Source organism: Aotus nancymaae, unplaced genomic scaffold (genome assembly GCF_030222135.1).
Source record: "Aotus nancymaae isolate 86718 unplaced genomic scaffold, 86718_ANA_hifiasm-v0.15.2.pri h1tg000040l, whole genome shotgun sequence".
Lineage (NCBI taxonomy): Eukaryota > Metazoa > Chordata > Mammalia > Primates > Aotidae > Aotus > Aotus nancymaae.
Window position 1 is genome coordinate 69,863,365 of NW_026988454.1, and position 15,558 is coordinate 69,878,922.

At 34.6% G+C, this 15,558-nt stretch overlaps 1 protein-coding gene across 3 annotated transcripts in view; it reads left to right on the forward strand.

The window, feature by feature from the left end:
• The window catches only part of MMS22L (MMS22 like, DNA repair protein), a 148,609-nt gene that overhangs the window by 86,669 nt on the left and 46,382 nt on the right, over positions 1 to 15,558 (forward strand). For all 3 annotated transcript variants that reach the window (XM_064360823.1, XM_012444264.3, XM_012444265.2), the window contains exons 15-18: positions 6,078 to 6,271; positions 10,788 to 10,938; positions 12,694 to 12,845; positions 13,697 to 13,839. In XM_064360823.1, coding sequence (XP_064216893.1) covers positions 6,078 to 6,271; positions 10,788 to 10,938; positions 12,694 to 12,845; positions 13,697 to 13,839 — 640 coding nt within the window. The remainder of the gene's footprint in view (positions 1 to 6,077; positions 6,272 to 10,787; positions 10,939 to 12,693; positions 12,846 to 13,696; positions 13,840 to 15,558) is intronic.

The window sequence follows — 15,558 nt, forward strand, 5'->3', positions numbered from 1 at the left end:
AGATGAAAAACCGAGGCTTACTAGTTTTCCAGAGTCACAAGCTGATCTTTTCTGTTTTAGATGAGAGCATTTGAGTATTTCTTCTTACATCTCAAGGAGGCCTTACTTTTCTCTGTAATTATAAGTGACAGTAAGCATCATTGCCACTGCTGTGCTTTATCGTTCAAAACAGTCAACAAACTCTTTGCCTTGATTTCACATATTCATTCATTCATTCATTTATTCATTCATCTACTGCTTACTCATCCCCTCCTCCACATATGCACAGACATATGGATGTACTGGGGCGTCTATTACATAGAGGCATTGCAGAGTATGCCTGAGTTGTTACTTGCCAGCGTGGTTTCTGGCTTGTTGCTTCTCCCTGATAATTTGGGCATGCACAGGATTGGGGCTCAGGATTGAAGCTACCATTATCCCATAGTGAGGCTTTGTAGAAGTCTCTTCATACCTGGAAGCTGTTTGTTGTTTCTTAATTGTTTTTTTTTTTTTTTTTTTTTTGAGACGGAGTTTCGCTCTTGTTACCCAGGCTGGAGTGCAATGGCGCGATCTCGGCTCACTGCAACCTCCGCCTCCTGGGTTCCAACAATTCTCCTGCCTCAGCCTCCCGAGTAGCTGGGATTACAGGCACGCGCCACCACGCCCAGCTAATTTTTGCATTTTTAGTAGAGATGGGGTTTCACCATGTTGACCAGGATGGTCTTGATTTCTTGACCTCGTGATCCACCCGCCTCGGCCTCCCAAAGTGCTGGGATTACAGGTGTCAGCCACCGCACCCGGCCTGTTTCTTAATTTTTGAAGGTAAGATTGGATTAGATTATTTTTAGGGTACCTTCTACTGGTTTTTTTTTTTTTTTTTGGTTTTGGTTTTTCTGATAATGCCATTTCCTTAGTTAGTTATATTCTTCCTGGATAGTAAGGCAGAGTAAGCCTTGTTTCACAGATATAAACAAGTATGACAAGAGGATTCAGTGGCTAAAGTTTTTTAGTGAATTTGGCTGAAGCTAAAAATGGTTATAGAGTGTGCCAATTCCCATTTAGTTTTCCATCAGTTAGATTAATAAGATACTTGTAATAATTACTCATAGTGGTTTGGAGCAACTTTTTAACTTAAAACTTTCCGTTGTATTTTTCACTAATACAGATTTTTTTTTAAGTTGCCATGTTTACAGTAGAGTTAAAAGAGGAATTCAATTATTGCTGTTAGTCCTTATTGGTCCCATTTATTATATTATGCTTTTTCCTTGTGATGCAAAGTCCATCAATAGACAACTTTAATTTTCTTTAAACTTTGAGGGATCATAAATTAGAAATATTTATATACCACTATGAATCCTAGGAAAGTAATATATAGGATGTCATACCTTATTCTATGACAGTTACAGGAGAAAAATGGTATGCCAAGATTAGAAGCAAAACCTATAAGCAGTGGTCCAGTACATGTTCGCAGAAGTCTGCCTAAGTTACTAGGGAGGAGCAGAAACTCAGAGACCAGGCTGGTAGGTAGAAGTTTCAGATACAGGGTTCCATGCCTTTCATATGATAGATGTCTCAATAAATTTGTGTGTCTGTGGGGATAAGGTATCTGTGTGGGAGTAGAGAGGTGGGGGCAAAATGGATAGGTGAACATATGAAGTCAAAGCAAGAAATAACACAGATAAAAACAGGCAATATTGGAAAGTGGGGCAAAAGAGCAGTCAGATAAAAGAATCAGGAAAGTACTTGAAGATAATGAGGAAAGCCAAAGGAGACAGGATAACTGAGCTAAAATAAAAGTGTAAAGACACCTGGATAATCAGTATGTGAAAGTGTGGGTGTTTATATAGTGTAATGATAGGCTTCTAAAAACTTTTCAGAATGTTATTTTATGTGGTCTTCACAATGTCTGCCTCATAGGATGAGAAACAGTGTTTATAAAACACTTTGCATGGTGCTGGCCTCATAGTAAATACCAATAAATGCTGGATGTGGCTGTTATTTCTACCATGAGAGCTGCAATTTAAATAACTTGACATTCAGCAAATTTATTTTCTACCATACCATATTGTATCTTTTATAATGTAAGAGAGCTGGTTACATGTGTGTATTTCCACATGTGTATATTTCCAAACTGATGTTAACATGAAATCTATCTTTATTCAAATAAAACAATTGCCAAGTAATGGGAGATCCTACATCCTTGGGTTATGTCTTTTAGTTTCTGACCAGAAATCACATTTTTTCCTTTTATGCAAAAAATCTACTTTCATATTTCTACTGTTTGTTGAAGAAGGTAGATAATGCCTCATAAAACAGCCATCACCTAGAAGTATGTTACATTCTTTATAATATTTCAAATATGTTTTGTGTTTTCTTTAACATTGTTACCTCTAGTGACAGAGTTTCTTTTAATATTTGGATTTTTGTAAATGTACCTATAACAGATATGGAGTGGTCACATCTAATATAATAAATTTATTTTTCAGTAGTCTTTATAATTAGTTTTCTGATCAAAACATGATTTTAAAAATTACCTGTGACTGCAAGGGGTATTTCTAGCTATTTGGCTATTGTGCAGAAATTTGGTTCTTCCTTCAGACTTCCATTACAGTACACCCTCAGCATTTCTTGCATTTGTCACTCACTGATTTTTTTCATATTTAAATAAATTGTTATTATAAGGTTTTAATCAACTTTGTTCTGGTTTAAAATAGTGGATAATCATTCTTCTTATCTAGACTGAAAAAGCTTGAACATTCAAACCATTGAGCAGAAAGCATTCTCCATATTCCCAGGGATATTAGCTTCTTTTTCAAATCCAAAAACACTAAGTGGATGTACATGTCCAAAACAAATGTGGTTTGTGGTCAGTATCTTACCCTTAATTGAAACTTATCTTTGCTATTTTAACTCCGTCTTGGAGGATATAATGTGTAGCTTTAAATTTTTTACCTCACAATGATTTTATTTATTCTTTTATTATTATTATTATTTTTTTTTGGAGACAGAGTCTCACTGTTGCCCAGGCTAGAGTGCAGTGGTGCAATCTCAGCTCACTGCAACAACCTCCGCCTCCTGGGTTCAAGCAATCCTCCAGCTTCAGCATCTTGAGAAGCTGGGACTACAGGTACGCATCATCATGCCCAGCTAGTTTTTTGTATTTTTAGTAGAGACGGGGTTTCACCATGTTGCCCAGGCCAGTGTCAAACTCCTGAGCTCAGGCAGTCCACCCGCCTTGGCCTCCCAAAATGTTGGGATTACAGATACAAGCCACCACACTCAGCCTTTTGTTTTATTAACCTAATGTATTCAGAAGTTTGAATCATATCCCCACATTAGCTCTGTGGTATACTCCTTGGTACCTCAACATTTTGTTCTAGAGAGGTCAAAGGTGGTGCACATTTGTTGACCTTTCTCATTATTGCCTTGAATGCATGTTTTCTAGTATCTTTTCTTACAGTCTTTTTTAATAGTAGAATTCTGGTGTTGCTCCTGGTCCTTCAAAAGACAAAGCTACATATGACTTCTCCAGCCCCTTTTCTTAGGCTTTCTGAAATTTCTTTATCTTACTATTTTTTTTTTTTTGAGATGGAGTCTCAATCTGTCGCCCAGACTGGAGTGTAGTAGCACTATCTCGTCTCACTGCAACCTTTGCCTCCCTGGTTCAAGTAATTCTCCTTCAGCCTCCCGAGTAGCTGGAATTACAGGCACGTGCCACCAGGCCCAGCTAATTTTTTTTTTTTTTTTAGTAGAGACCAGGTTTCATTGTGCTAGCCAGGATGGTCTCTATTACAGACATGAGCCACTATGCCTGGCCTTTTTTTTTTTTTTTTTGAGACAGTCTCACTCTGTCACCCAAGTTGGAGGGCAGTGGCAATATCTCGGCTCACTGCAACCTCCACCTCCTGGGTTCAAGCAATTCTCCTACCTCAGCCTCCCAAGTAGCTGGAATTACAAGCCTGTACCACCATGCCTGGCTAATTTTTTTGTTTTTAGTAGAGATGAGATTTCACCATGTTGTTCAGGTTGGTCTTGAATTCCTGGCCTCAAGTGATCCACCTGCCTTGGCCTCCCAAGTGCTGGGATTAAATTTCTGTAACCTAAGTAGAAAGAGAAGATAATTTATCAATGTTTAATTCATTTAAAACTTAGGTATGTGTAGGTGCATAATGGTGCATGTCTTAGTGTGTAAAAGAAAAGTGGGCTTCAGAGTTAGATTTAAGTTCAGGTGACGGGACTAGCCCTTTCTAGCCATGTGACCTTTGGACATATTTAACTTACCAGCTGTTAGCTTCATCATCCATAAAGAGGATTAATTATACCCATCTCATAGAGTAGTTCAGATTTTTAATTTAAAGAATTTCTAGCACATATATAGAGGTTGATCAGAAATGTTACTCCTTCCTAAGGAACAGGTTTTAGTTAGTAAATAAAATGGCTTCTTTAGAAATGGTGAGCAAAATCCATCCTACTCAAGTACCATAAGTTATTTATTGTCTTTTGAAATGAATATACTTTGAAAAAGCTATAAAGGGTAGTAGAAATGGTGGTATTATTATACTTGGATCCACTGTGTAGAAATGCACTCTGAACTTTGCTATGCTGATATAGGCCGTTGAGTTAGTTGTCAAATAGATTTTAGTGGTTTGTTATTTATCTCTAAGACAAAGGACCTGAAATGGTTCTCTAGCCACTAGTTCAAGTTGAAAGCATCTCAGGCAGGTTTTTACACAGAGAGGACATAAGCAGATATTTGGTTAGCTTTTATGAGAATTGCTTACTATATAGTCTTTCCTCAGCCATTTGTGTACTTGTGTACTTGTTTTTTCAGTACTCCAGATAGTTATTAAGTAACATACCATAATTATCCAGGAATTCCAATGTAAAGGGGTGCAAGGCCCTAATGTTATACAGTTTATACTTAGAAATTACTCACTCTTGGGTAGTTATGCAAAATGTTCTAAGATGTGGTCTTATAACCAGTTTGATCTTTTTATAAAAGGAATTGCGTTAGATACATGTGCTAGTTTTGTGTTTTGTATAGTTCTTTCAAGTATCCACTTCCCCTAAACTTTTTAAAAAATCAAATATCTTTTTAAAAGTACTAATTATTTTTCTTATTGGAATGCTATCTCTGTCAAGGGAAGTCTTCTCCCTCATTTCCATTGCTTATTTTTTGCTACTTTCTGTATAATTGAAAAAAAAGCATATGTAAGGATGATATCAATGCATTTATGTCTACTCAATTGATCTGGCAGTAACATAAACAGAAACAGGAATAATAGCATGGTTGTACATTTAGTTTTAAATAATCATATTATCAGTGGGTACACAGCATATATGCCTTCTATTCCACATCACTAAGAAGATCTATTTCGCTCTCTTTGATAACCTCAATTTCCTGCATATGTATCTATTAAGGTCTAGAGATATCTAAATTTTCAGTTGAATTAATCAGCAAAGGTGAGTAAGTGATGAATCAGAATTTGAGGCAGTATTGAACTATGTTTCATTATTTTATAAAGCTTTATTTTATAAAGCTTTTTATTGTTTATTGCCTACCAAGTCAGAATGATTATGGATCTTTTGGGACCAAAGTACTAAGATAGTATCTAGCATAGTTTTGTCTACTACACAAGGCCTGTGTCTTCCAAATAAGGGAAGTATTTTAATTTAAAATACCACACATAAGCCAGATACACTTACCTTCCTCTTGGTACATCCGTGTCCTAAAGCCTTCAGGAGAAAATGGTTTTAAAAATTGTTCTCGTGTCTAGATTGTAAGTAAAAATCACTTGTCATGTGTGAGTTGCAAAATGCAGACCTTCATTCTGAAGCTGCCTCTTTCTCATTTGGATCTGACATATTAAAAAGCATATAATTAATGGTTGACATTAGTAATTAACATTAACTTTATGATGCTTAATATGCCATCATTCATCCATCAAACAACCAGAAATGCATAATGTCTTGGCATAAAGGTTTTAATTAAATAAAATGGTTCTCGTATGATATAAATGGAAAAAGCTCAAAATGTACTTTAGGAAGATTTTTGTAAGCATGTTAAGGGTGTTAGCTGTATTTTTATTTCTTTTTAGGAGTATGCATCAACAATTGTGTCAGGAACTTCAAAGGGACAATGTGGACCTAGTTGCACAGTCTTCATTATCAGCTAAAGAGCGCCACCTTGCTGCAGTTGCCAGTGCACTGTGGAGACATTTCTTTTCATTTTTGAAGAGTCAGAGAATGTCACAGATAATCCCTTTCTCACAACTTGCGGATGCAGCTGCAGGTCAGCATTAATTATTAATTTGCTAATTTCTCTCTTTGCAGACTTTCTGTCAGTATTTTCCTTTATTTTCTTAGTAACAAACTCTTGCTTTGTATAGAAAACGTTTTGTCAGCCAGAAAGATGAAACAAATTACATATTGTTGAATTGGGATCCTTTGGCTTATTTATTACTAAAAATTAAATGATTATTTACTAAAAATAAGATCATTTTCTATCTTGAAAGTATGGGATATATATAAAAGCTTTTCTTACACATGTAATATATTGGAAGGTAAACTAGCATTTGATTATGTGTGATTCAAGTAGTTTATTTTCAAATTATATGAGCAGATATATAGATATCAGATGAAGTTAATTTGTGTAAAGAGCAAAAGAATATAAAATAAGTACTATTTCAACACCAAGAGGATGGGATCAGAATGACATTGAATATATAATGTTATTGTTCTGACTTTTACTGGATTCTATCTTTTTAATTGTAATTTTTACTTAATTTGATTATTAGCCTAATGGCATGTCCTTAGGCTTTAGCAGACTCTGGGTCTCATTAAATTATAGGCAAGAATTTGAATATATGTGCATATATGTCATTTCTAAGAAGAGGCCATTATCTTCTCAAAGGGGTATTTTGCTCAAAGTAGGTTAAGAAGTATTGGATAGACAGTGATTAGTATGGTAACCCCATGTACTTAAATGAATGAAGTTCATTTCAAGGTACTTAATGTATTTTTAAGTAATGCTTTTAAAATCCTAAGATTTAAACCAATATTTATTTTATCCTAGTGTATGTGAGGAAAACTGAGCTGAAAGCACTATGTAAAAGATTGAATGATTTAAATTTGAAAAGATTTTGATTCTGGTAACACTTCTATAATTAAGACTTTGCAATGATAGATTAAAGAATTGTGACAGGACAACAGTTTTCCAACTACTGTAATGTCTATGAAAATACATATTGCTATTCCATCAGTTTAATCTAAGCAGTCATTAATAGACGATATAACTTACCTTATGTACATTCATCATCCCAACTGCCAGTTAACAAAAATAATAATGCATCAGTTTAGTCAGTGCTGTCTTAGATGCTGAAGATAAATGTATATAAATATAAAGCAAAATATGTGGCCTTTGGCTTTGATTTGAAATAAAGACTTGATAGTTTAGGGGAGAACAATTTACTTCATTAAAAAAAAAAGTTACTGAATACCTACTTTAATTAGCATTGGAGAGATACTACTGGAGAAGAAGGACAAGAATACTTGTTCACATGGAGCTAATAATCTAGTGTCAGGGTATGGGGAGACCACTAAATGAATAAATAGTGTAAAGCATGGTGGTAAATTCTGTGGAAAAGAGTGAAAGTATAGGATAGGAATACGGCAGGCCAGAGGCAGTTGTAATTTTAAATAGAGGGGTCAGGAAGGCCCAAGTAAGTAATAATTGTGCAGAGAACTGAAGGAGATGAGAGACCATGCTTTACAGAAGTCTGAAAGCAATAACATGTCTGGTGTGTTTGAGAAACTAGAGGGAAGCAGTAAAAGCTCATGTGGAATGAGAAAGGGAAAGAACTAAGAGATGGATCAAGAGGTAATGGAGAGCTAGTTTGTGTTCTGCCTTGTAAGTGGTTATAAAGACTTTTGCTTTTACTCTGAGATTGGAAGCTGTTGAAAAGTGTTGAGCAGAGGAGTAGTAAGATTCCTCTGTCTACTAGGTTGAGGCTAGACTTAAAGGGAGACTAGGCAAGGGAAGAAAAACAGGAAAGCAGTTAGGGAACTATTTTAATAACCCAAAAGTGAGCAGCTGTGGCTAGAGTGGTAGCAGTAAAGGTGGTAAGAAGTGATCAGGTTTCCCATCTGAAGAAAATATTTTTAAGGTAGAGCTGACAGAATTTGCTAAGTGGGGAAGATATGGTAACCAAATAGATAAAGAGAGGAATTAAGGGTAACCATAGCCATTGACTGAGATGAGGAAGATTGAGGCAAGAACAGATTTAATGAGGGAAGACTAACATTTTTATTTTGGACTTTTTTTAAAAGATGTCCATTAAATCCAAGTGGACATGTTAAGTAGGTACTTGGATAATGATCCTAGAGTTCATGAAGAGGTCCAAGCCAGAGGTTTACAGTTGTTTATTATAAATATATAATTTAAAGTTGTTAATATAAATATATTATTTATACCATCCATGTATAAATAATTCTTTAAACCATGAAACTGGATGAGATCAGCCATAGAGTAAGTATGGATGAAAAGAAAAATTTGAGGACTGGGCCCTAAAGTATTCCTGTGTTCAGTTTTGTAGGGTCAGGAGAAACAAGAAAGGAGACTGGAGAGGAATGAAGGTAAAGTAAGAAAAACCAGGGAAGTGTGGGGCCCTGGAGCCCAAGGAGAGGAAAGCGATTAACAGCTCAGTTTCTACAGATTGATCTAGTGAGATGAGGTCTGAGAGTTAGTCACTGGATTTAATAAGAGGGAAGTCACTGGTGACCTGAAAGAGCAGTTTGTATGTAGTAGAGAGGCAAAGGCCTGATGGAAGATGATTCCAGAGAAAATGTGAAAAGAGGAATTGTAGACTGCAAATTTAATCTTTTCAAATATCACTGTTTAAGAAAAGTAGAAAAATGGGGATAGTAGCTAAAGGGGTTAAAGAGGAAGGTTTTGTTTTGTTTTGTTTTTAAATAACATGGGAGAAATTTCAGTATATTTAAAATGCTGACAGGAATGCTCCAAAGTGAAGGAATGTTGTGTGGTACAAAATGTCACTTTTGTTTTAGTGCCAAGAGAAAATGGGATCCTATAGAGAACTTGGCCTCAGTTCATCTCTAGTAGCAGAAGAGAAGGTAGAATAAATGATCCCAGGTGAGGGCAACTGGGTAAATGTGGTAGCAGCTTTTGGTAGTTCTCTTCTGCTGTTTCTTGTTTCTCTGTGAAGTATTAAGCAGTTCATCAGCTGAAAATGAGGAAGGGGCAGAAGGTGCTGGCTGTTGATGAAGAGTGAAGAGAAGATATGCAATTGTACCCTAAGAGAATAAAAGACTGAATGAACTAGAAAAATGTAGTAGGAATGCTGGCCAGTTCTAAGAGCCTATTGAAGTTTGTAGTCATAAATGTAAAGTGGTTATCAGTCAGCATGATTCTTCTCCAGTCATTTAATACTGTTACAGGTGCAGGTACATGTGGGGAAAAGGCCAAGAATTGGAATTAAACAGGTGATGATTTTTCTAGGCAAGTACAAATGAAGAAAGGAGCAAGGGAGTTGGTGGTATAAATGAATAATAATAGACCATGCAGTCAGGTTTCCTAAAGAGGGACAGGGAAGGCATGAAGACAAGGAAGGATGTGGAAACGGTTGTAGTATCAGTGGAATGTAGGTCCTGATGGAATCAAAGAATTGTTGGAGTTGGGGGAGAAAAGGAGAGTTGGAAAGCTAGTTTGGAGTCAAAAATTGGGGTACTTTACCATTGAAATTACAGAGATTGTAGTTACTGGTAATGCCAAAGTCTCTGGAATCACCAAGGGAGTAAATGGCTGATATAAAATGGAAGATAGATTCATTAAAGCAGAGGAGTTCAAGAAATCAAGAGTCCATGGCACTGGGGAAAAATAATCACAAAAGATTATGACAGGAGTGCTGTTGGAGAGCGTGATAGTGAGCTATAGTCTACAAAGAATGAGAGGAGGAAGTGAACTAGGAAGTAGCAGGTAAATGCAACAAAGATAGTGACTAATACAACCTGATGATAGGAAATGCAAAGTGAGCAATATTAGGGAGGAAGAAGGGAGAATAGTCTAGAAGCAGCAATGTGGACCAAGAAGTAACCTCACCCTATTGGTAGATCAAGTGGTATTCGGTGAGTGGGAGAATAGCCACCATTTCAGAAAGCTGCATGGGAGTAGTTCTTAATAAATAATGTATTGACAAATAAATTAATATTAAACAAAATGAGTTTATGGATTCCCCCCCAAAAAAAATCACGAAATAAAACATATTTGTTTAGCATGGTTAACTTAGGAATTCTAATTCCTAGACTTTATAGGTTCTAAAGAAAGTGGAATGTCATTGATTGTAGGAGTTCTCTGTTTCATAGACGAGAATGTCCAGTATCTAAGGTGAGAATGAACTGTACACCTATGGCAGATGGCAAGTAAATTTGCTTCCTTGGAATACTAGTTGCTAAACATATTTTATAAATAGGTCTTTTGAATGTTGGAGGCACATTAGCCAAAACCTCAGGCATAGAATTTGCAATTAGAGGGAGCCGTTGCAGATTTGTAATGATAATGCAGAGATAAATTCTTCTCGGCCTTTCTTGGAGATCTAGATGCTACAGAAATTTCTATGATTTGTTCAGTTTTGGCTTTTTGATTGCTCTGCATTTCTAAATAGGACATTTTATTATTTGGTACTTAAAAAAAAAAAAACACTATTATTGATACAATTGGCCAGGGATGAGGTGTGGGTCAGAAATGGTTTTTAAAGATTCCTCACCTTAAGTTTCTCTCATTTTAAATCTAGACTTTACTTTGCTAGCACTGGACATGCCAAGCACAGCTCCATCAGATTTTCAGCCTCAGCCAGTTATATCAATTATTCAACTTTTTGGTTGGGATGATATCATCTGTCCTCAAGTTGTAGCAAGATATTTAAGTCATTTCCTACAAAATAGGTACGTGCTTTTATTTCAGGCCTACACATTAATGCAAAGCCGTGATAGATCGATATCCTAGGAAGCTAAAATTTTTCACATATGAGAAGTGATCTTTACTACATAATACTCTCACTTTATCAAGTTTTTGCTTTCAGATATATCAGTCTTTTGACAGTAGTATTAGTAAGAAAGCCAACTTATGTTTTGTGGCCTGCTTTAAAAAAAAAGTTGGTTAAGCCGTTTCAAAACGGCCTTATTATCATCCTTAAGTGGCTTTTCTATACATCCCATTGTGAAAGAAATTACACATTTATTATTACTGAAGCTGTAAGATACCGATATATTATTACAGTTTTAGATATAATGATAGCTTTCTTTTTTAACACTAGATTTTTAAAGATTTCACCGTTAACTCATGAGATCATAAGCAAGATCACCTGAACAGTGTCTTCCTTATCTATAAGTATTTCCTGCCACATTACACAAGAGATCTGAGGACCCTCAGTAGAAAAAATATACAATAAATAAAGTTACAATAGAAGTAGTATAGAGTGATCAGGAAAATTTGAATAACAACATCAAGATGAGGGAAAATAAAATAAATATACAGGCCTAATAGGTCTTAATCCTCTTTTTAGTAACAACTACTTGTAGAATGAGAGAACATACGTTCATGACCACCTCTCTGTTTACTTCTTCTAAGGATCACTGATTTTTATTCCACTTGCCACTTCCTTCATTAGTATGTTACCTAACTAGTTATAATAAGCCCTTGCTTTTCCCTTGGTAGCCATATTCTTTCCTGTCTTCTTCCTTAGCACAAACCTACACATATGCCATGTGTACATATTTGCCAAGAGGACTAAGAGATCTTAGTCCACTTAGACCTGTATATTTATTTTATTTTCCCCCATCTTAATGTAGTTCTTGTCCAAGCTGCTGGTCCATGGAAATGAAGAGAGATGTAGTTGGTGAGCTAAATCTTTTCCTAAGGAAGCTCGATAAGCAGTATCATTAAGTATACATTTTGTCATTGGGCTTTCAGTTGTAAAGTAAGGGAATTCAACTTCAGTTGGATTACTTGTACAATTCCTTCTAGTTTAAGAATTCTTTAATAGTAATAAACATTTATATTATGTATTAAACACTTTTGCTGAAATAATTTGAAATGATTTTCATTTTAAAAATAATATAGTTAGTGTATTAGTAACATTTGACGAAACTGAAATGCAAAGGTGTATATAGCTTTGGGAAAGTTATAAGGTAATAAATGACCAGTCTATGTTGTTCTTCATTGTGTACTTTTCTTTTTATGACAACTTATATTCAAGGTATTTCAAAACAATATTTTTAGAGTTTTGATTTGTATAAATTTAAATTATTATAAATTGTATAATGAGAGAGCATACGTTCATGACCACTTTTCTGTTTACTTGTGCTAAGGGCCACTAATTTTTATTCTACTTGCCATTTCCTTCATCATTATCTCACCTAGCTAGTTATAATAAGCCTTTGCTTTTCCTTGGCAGCCACATTCTTTCCCTTCTTCTTCCTGAATGTAATGAAAGCAAGGATATTTGTCTAACATATCTTTTTGGGTTTCTCTGTAGTATTCATTTTCAACAAAATGCATGTCTACGTTAGTGTTTGTCTGAAAAATAAATGAGGCCAAGGAGTTGAGGGGATGTTAGAATGTTTTTCTTTACTTCTTAATCTCTATACTCAGGAAACATTGTTTTTGTTTTAAAAATATTTGTCAATTTGTTTTTACAGCACATTGTGTGAAGCACTTTCTCATTCAGGCAATGTATCTTTTCAAGCCTTAACTGTAAGATCATGGATTCGTTGTGTTTTGCAAATGTATATAAAAAACCTCTCTGGACCTGATGATTTGCTCATAGATAAAAATCTTGAACAGGCAGTAGGTAAGTGTAGGCTTTTTTGGGAGGATGGAGGTATCTATGGAAAGCTATTTGCTATCTAGATCATTTATTATGTAAATTAATAGAAAATATACAAAATATTTGTATTGGGTATGAATACAAGCAGAACTTTATTTCATTTTATAGCCTGTTCCTTTGTGTGTGTGTGTGATGTGTGTGTGTGTATATATATATATATATATATATTTTTTTTCTCTTACTATATATGACAAACTTCTCTGCTGTAAAAGATAAAAGAACTTGTTTCCTTGGAAGCCAAGAACAAAAATTTGCTCCTCAGGTGACAAGCTATTTTTTTTTAAAAGAAACTGATCATGAAAAAAGTAGAACTCTGAAGTAAATAACCAGATATCACACTGTGAACACCCTAAAAAGAAAAAGACCCAATTATGAATAATTCTCTCCCATTTTATATTAGAGATATTGCCTTTCTTCTGCTTTATGACTAGGCATTCAGTGATATTTGTACTTTAAAAAAAATGCCCATGCAGTTCTGTTGTCTGTAGGACATGCCTTTTCCCAAAGCTATTGTTTATAGCCACTTGTTAATTTCTTGAGTGTTGGCCTTAGAAAATCCTCCAAATTTACTTTGATATTTTATTATATCAGTTGGTGTTACATGAATAACTATTGCGGCAAGCATGTTCATAGTGAGATAAATTTAACTTAAAGCCCTTAATTGTGTGGCAGTTTGAATTTTAAAAGAAAGCATGTCATAAATGAAGAATGCTACATTACTTCTCATATATATATTATATATATGTTGTGTGTGTGTATATGTATATAGCATGTTATATAAATTTATATAAAAAAATACTATTTTATTTTAACAGAAAAAGAGTACATGGAACAGTTGGTCGAACTGACAAGGTTACTATTTAAACTCTCAGAAGTAAAGAGTATTTTCTCAAAGGCCCAAGTTGAATATTTATCCATCTTAGAAGATCCTAAAAAAGCACTCATTCGATTCTTTGAGGTATCTTTCATTTATTAATATAGTTGTGCAGATTAATTACAGTTAATTTTCAGAAAACCTGAAGTATTCTTAAAGCTTTTCTATAAAATGAATTCTTTTTTTTTTTTAATTGTATTTGGGCTCTGGGAATTGAATCATATTATTGATTGCCTGCAATTATAAAATTCTGGAGGAAAAAGAATGTGAATCTAAGGTATTGTACAATTCACACTTAAGGACAGCAGAAAAATTACATTAATGAAGAATAATAAAACTAAGGAATACCACATAAAAACTACTCTAAGGCTAAATTGTAGGAATATTGACACAGTTGCTGGACAACTGCATTCTTCAGATGCTTGAGAACTGAATATCCTTGTAAACGGTCCATAATACTCTTGTCTTAATGTTTATCACCCTGTAGCGAACAGTAGGCATAAGCACCAACTACTTCATATGATAGTATAGTTGGAGCATTAAAATCCAATCCATTTGTTTTTTGTCTCCATAAGTAGTACCATTCAAAATTTTATTTTACAGAAATTTATCTATGTGAGAGTGTTTGCTTGTTTTACAAATCTAGTTGAAGTTGTTAATGTGTTTGGATTAGTGTCTTTTGTAAGCTATTCATTGTAGAAGTTGGTTTATTTTCCCACAGAGTGGTTGGTATTAGCTGCCATGAAAATAATTAAAACCAATAAGCTCTTTCCATAAATGTTAATTCTTCCACAAGTTTCTGTTAAGTTAAAGTACAATTGTACAGTAATTCAAGATGTCATACAATCTCTAAAAATATTTGATAATCGTAAATGCAGATGTAAAATACACATTTCTTTTGAGACCCTTGTTTCGTTGTTGATTGGATCTGAACCTGCAATTAAACTTCTGTGGTGTGCTAGGAGCAATAATGGATCAGAAATGGAACTGGAAATCAAGTTCTTTATTGATAGTTTTCATCTAGCTCAAATTAATTGTTCTTTCACTACTAAGAAAATGAGTTTTTTACTGAATGCTAGATAACATTATGCTAGAACTTCATAGGGATTTGAAAAACGTAGAGAAGTTGTTCTTTATCTCAGGAAGACTTTACTTCTCTGTGTGTACAAGGCATACACAAAGACTAAAATAATAACACAAGCCATTATATGCTAAGTGCCGGTTGGTTGACAGATCAATCAGTAGGTAAAGAATTTAAAGTGTTTTGGTATAAGAAGTTTGGATTTTATCCTATGAAGAATGTGAAAGCTTTATAAGTTTTTAGTAGATGTAATTTGGTTAAATAATTTTTTTGATGAAAATTAGTAATAGTAGTATAGATTAAAGGTGCAGAGAATTATTGACCAAAAATTAGGGAGGTTTAGAAGGAATCAAAGATTGAATTGTTATGTGATTTCTGAATGGATATGAAATAAATTCTGTGTTTGACTAAAAGAGTGATGATACCTTAAGGAGAAATAGGAACATCGTGATTTAGGGTGAGGGAGAAGTAGGTGAGGAATTCAGTTATAAATTTACTCAGTTGGAAGTTGTGTCTGGGCTCCTCAAGATTATCCCGAGGTTCTGTGATTCACAGGACTTAGCATATAGTTGTATTCACAGCTATGACTTGTTAACAGAGGGGTGCAAAGCATAATTAGCAAAAGGAAAAGATGCATGAGGAATAGTCTGAAGAAACCAGGCATAGCTTCCAAGAGAAATTACATAGGATATGCTTCATTCTTCCAGCAAGGAATTGTAACA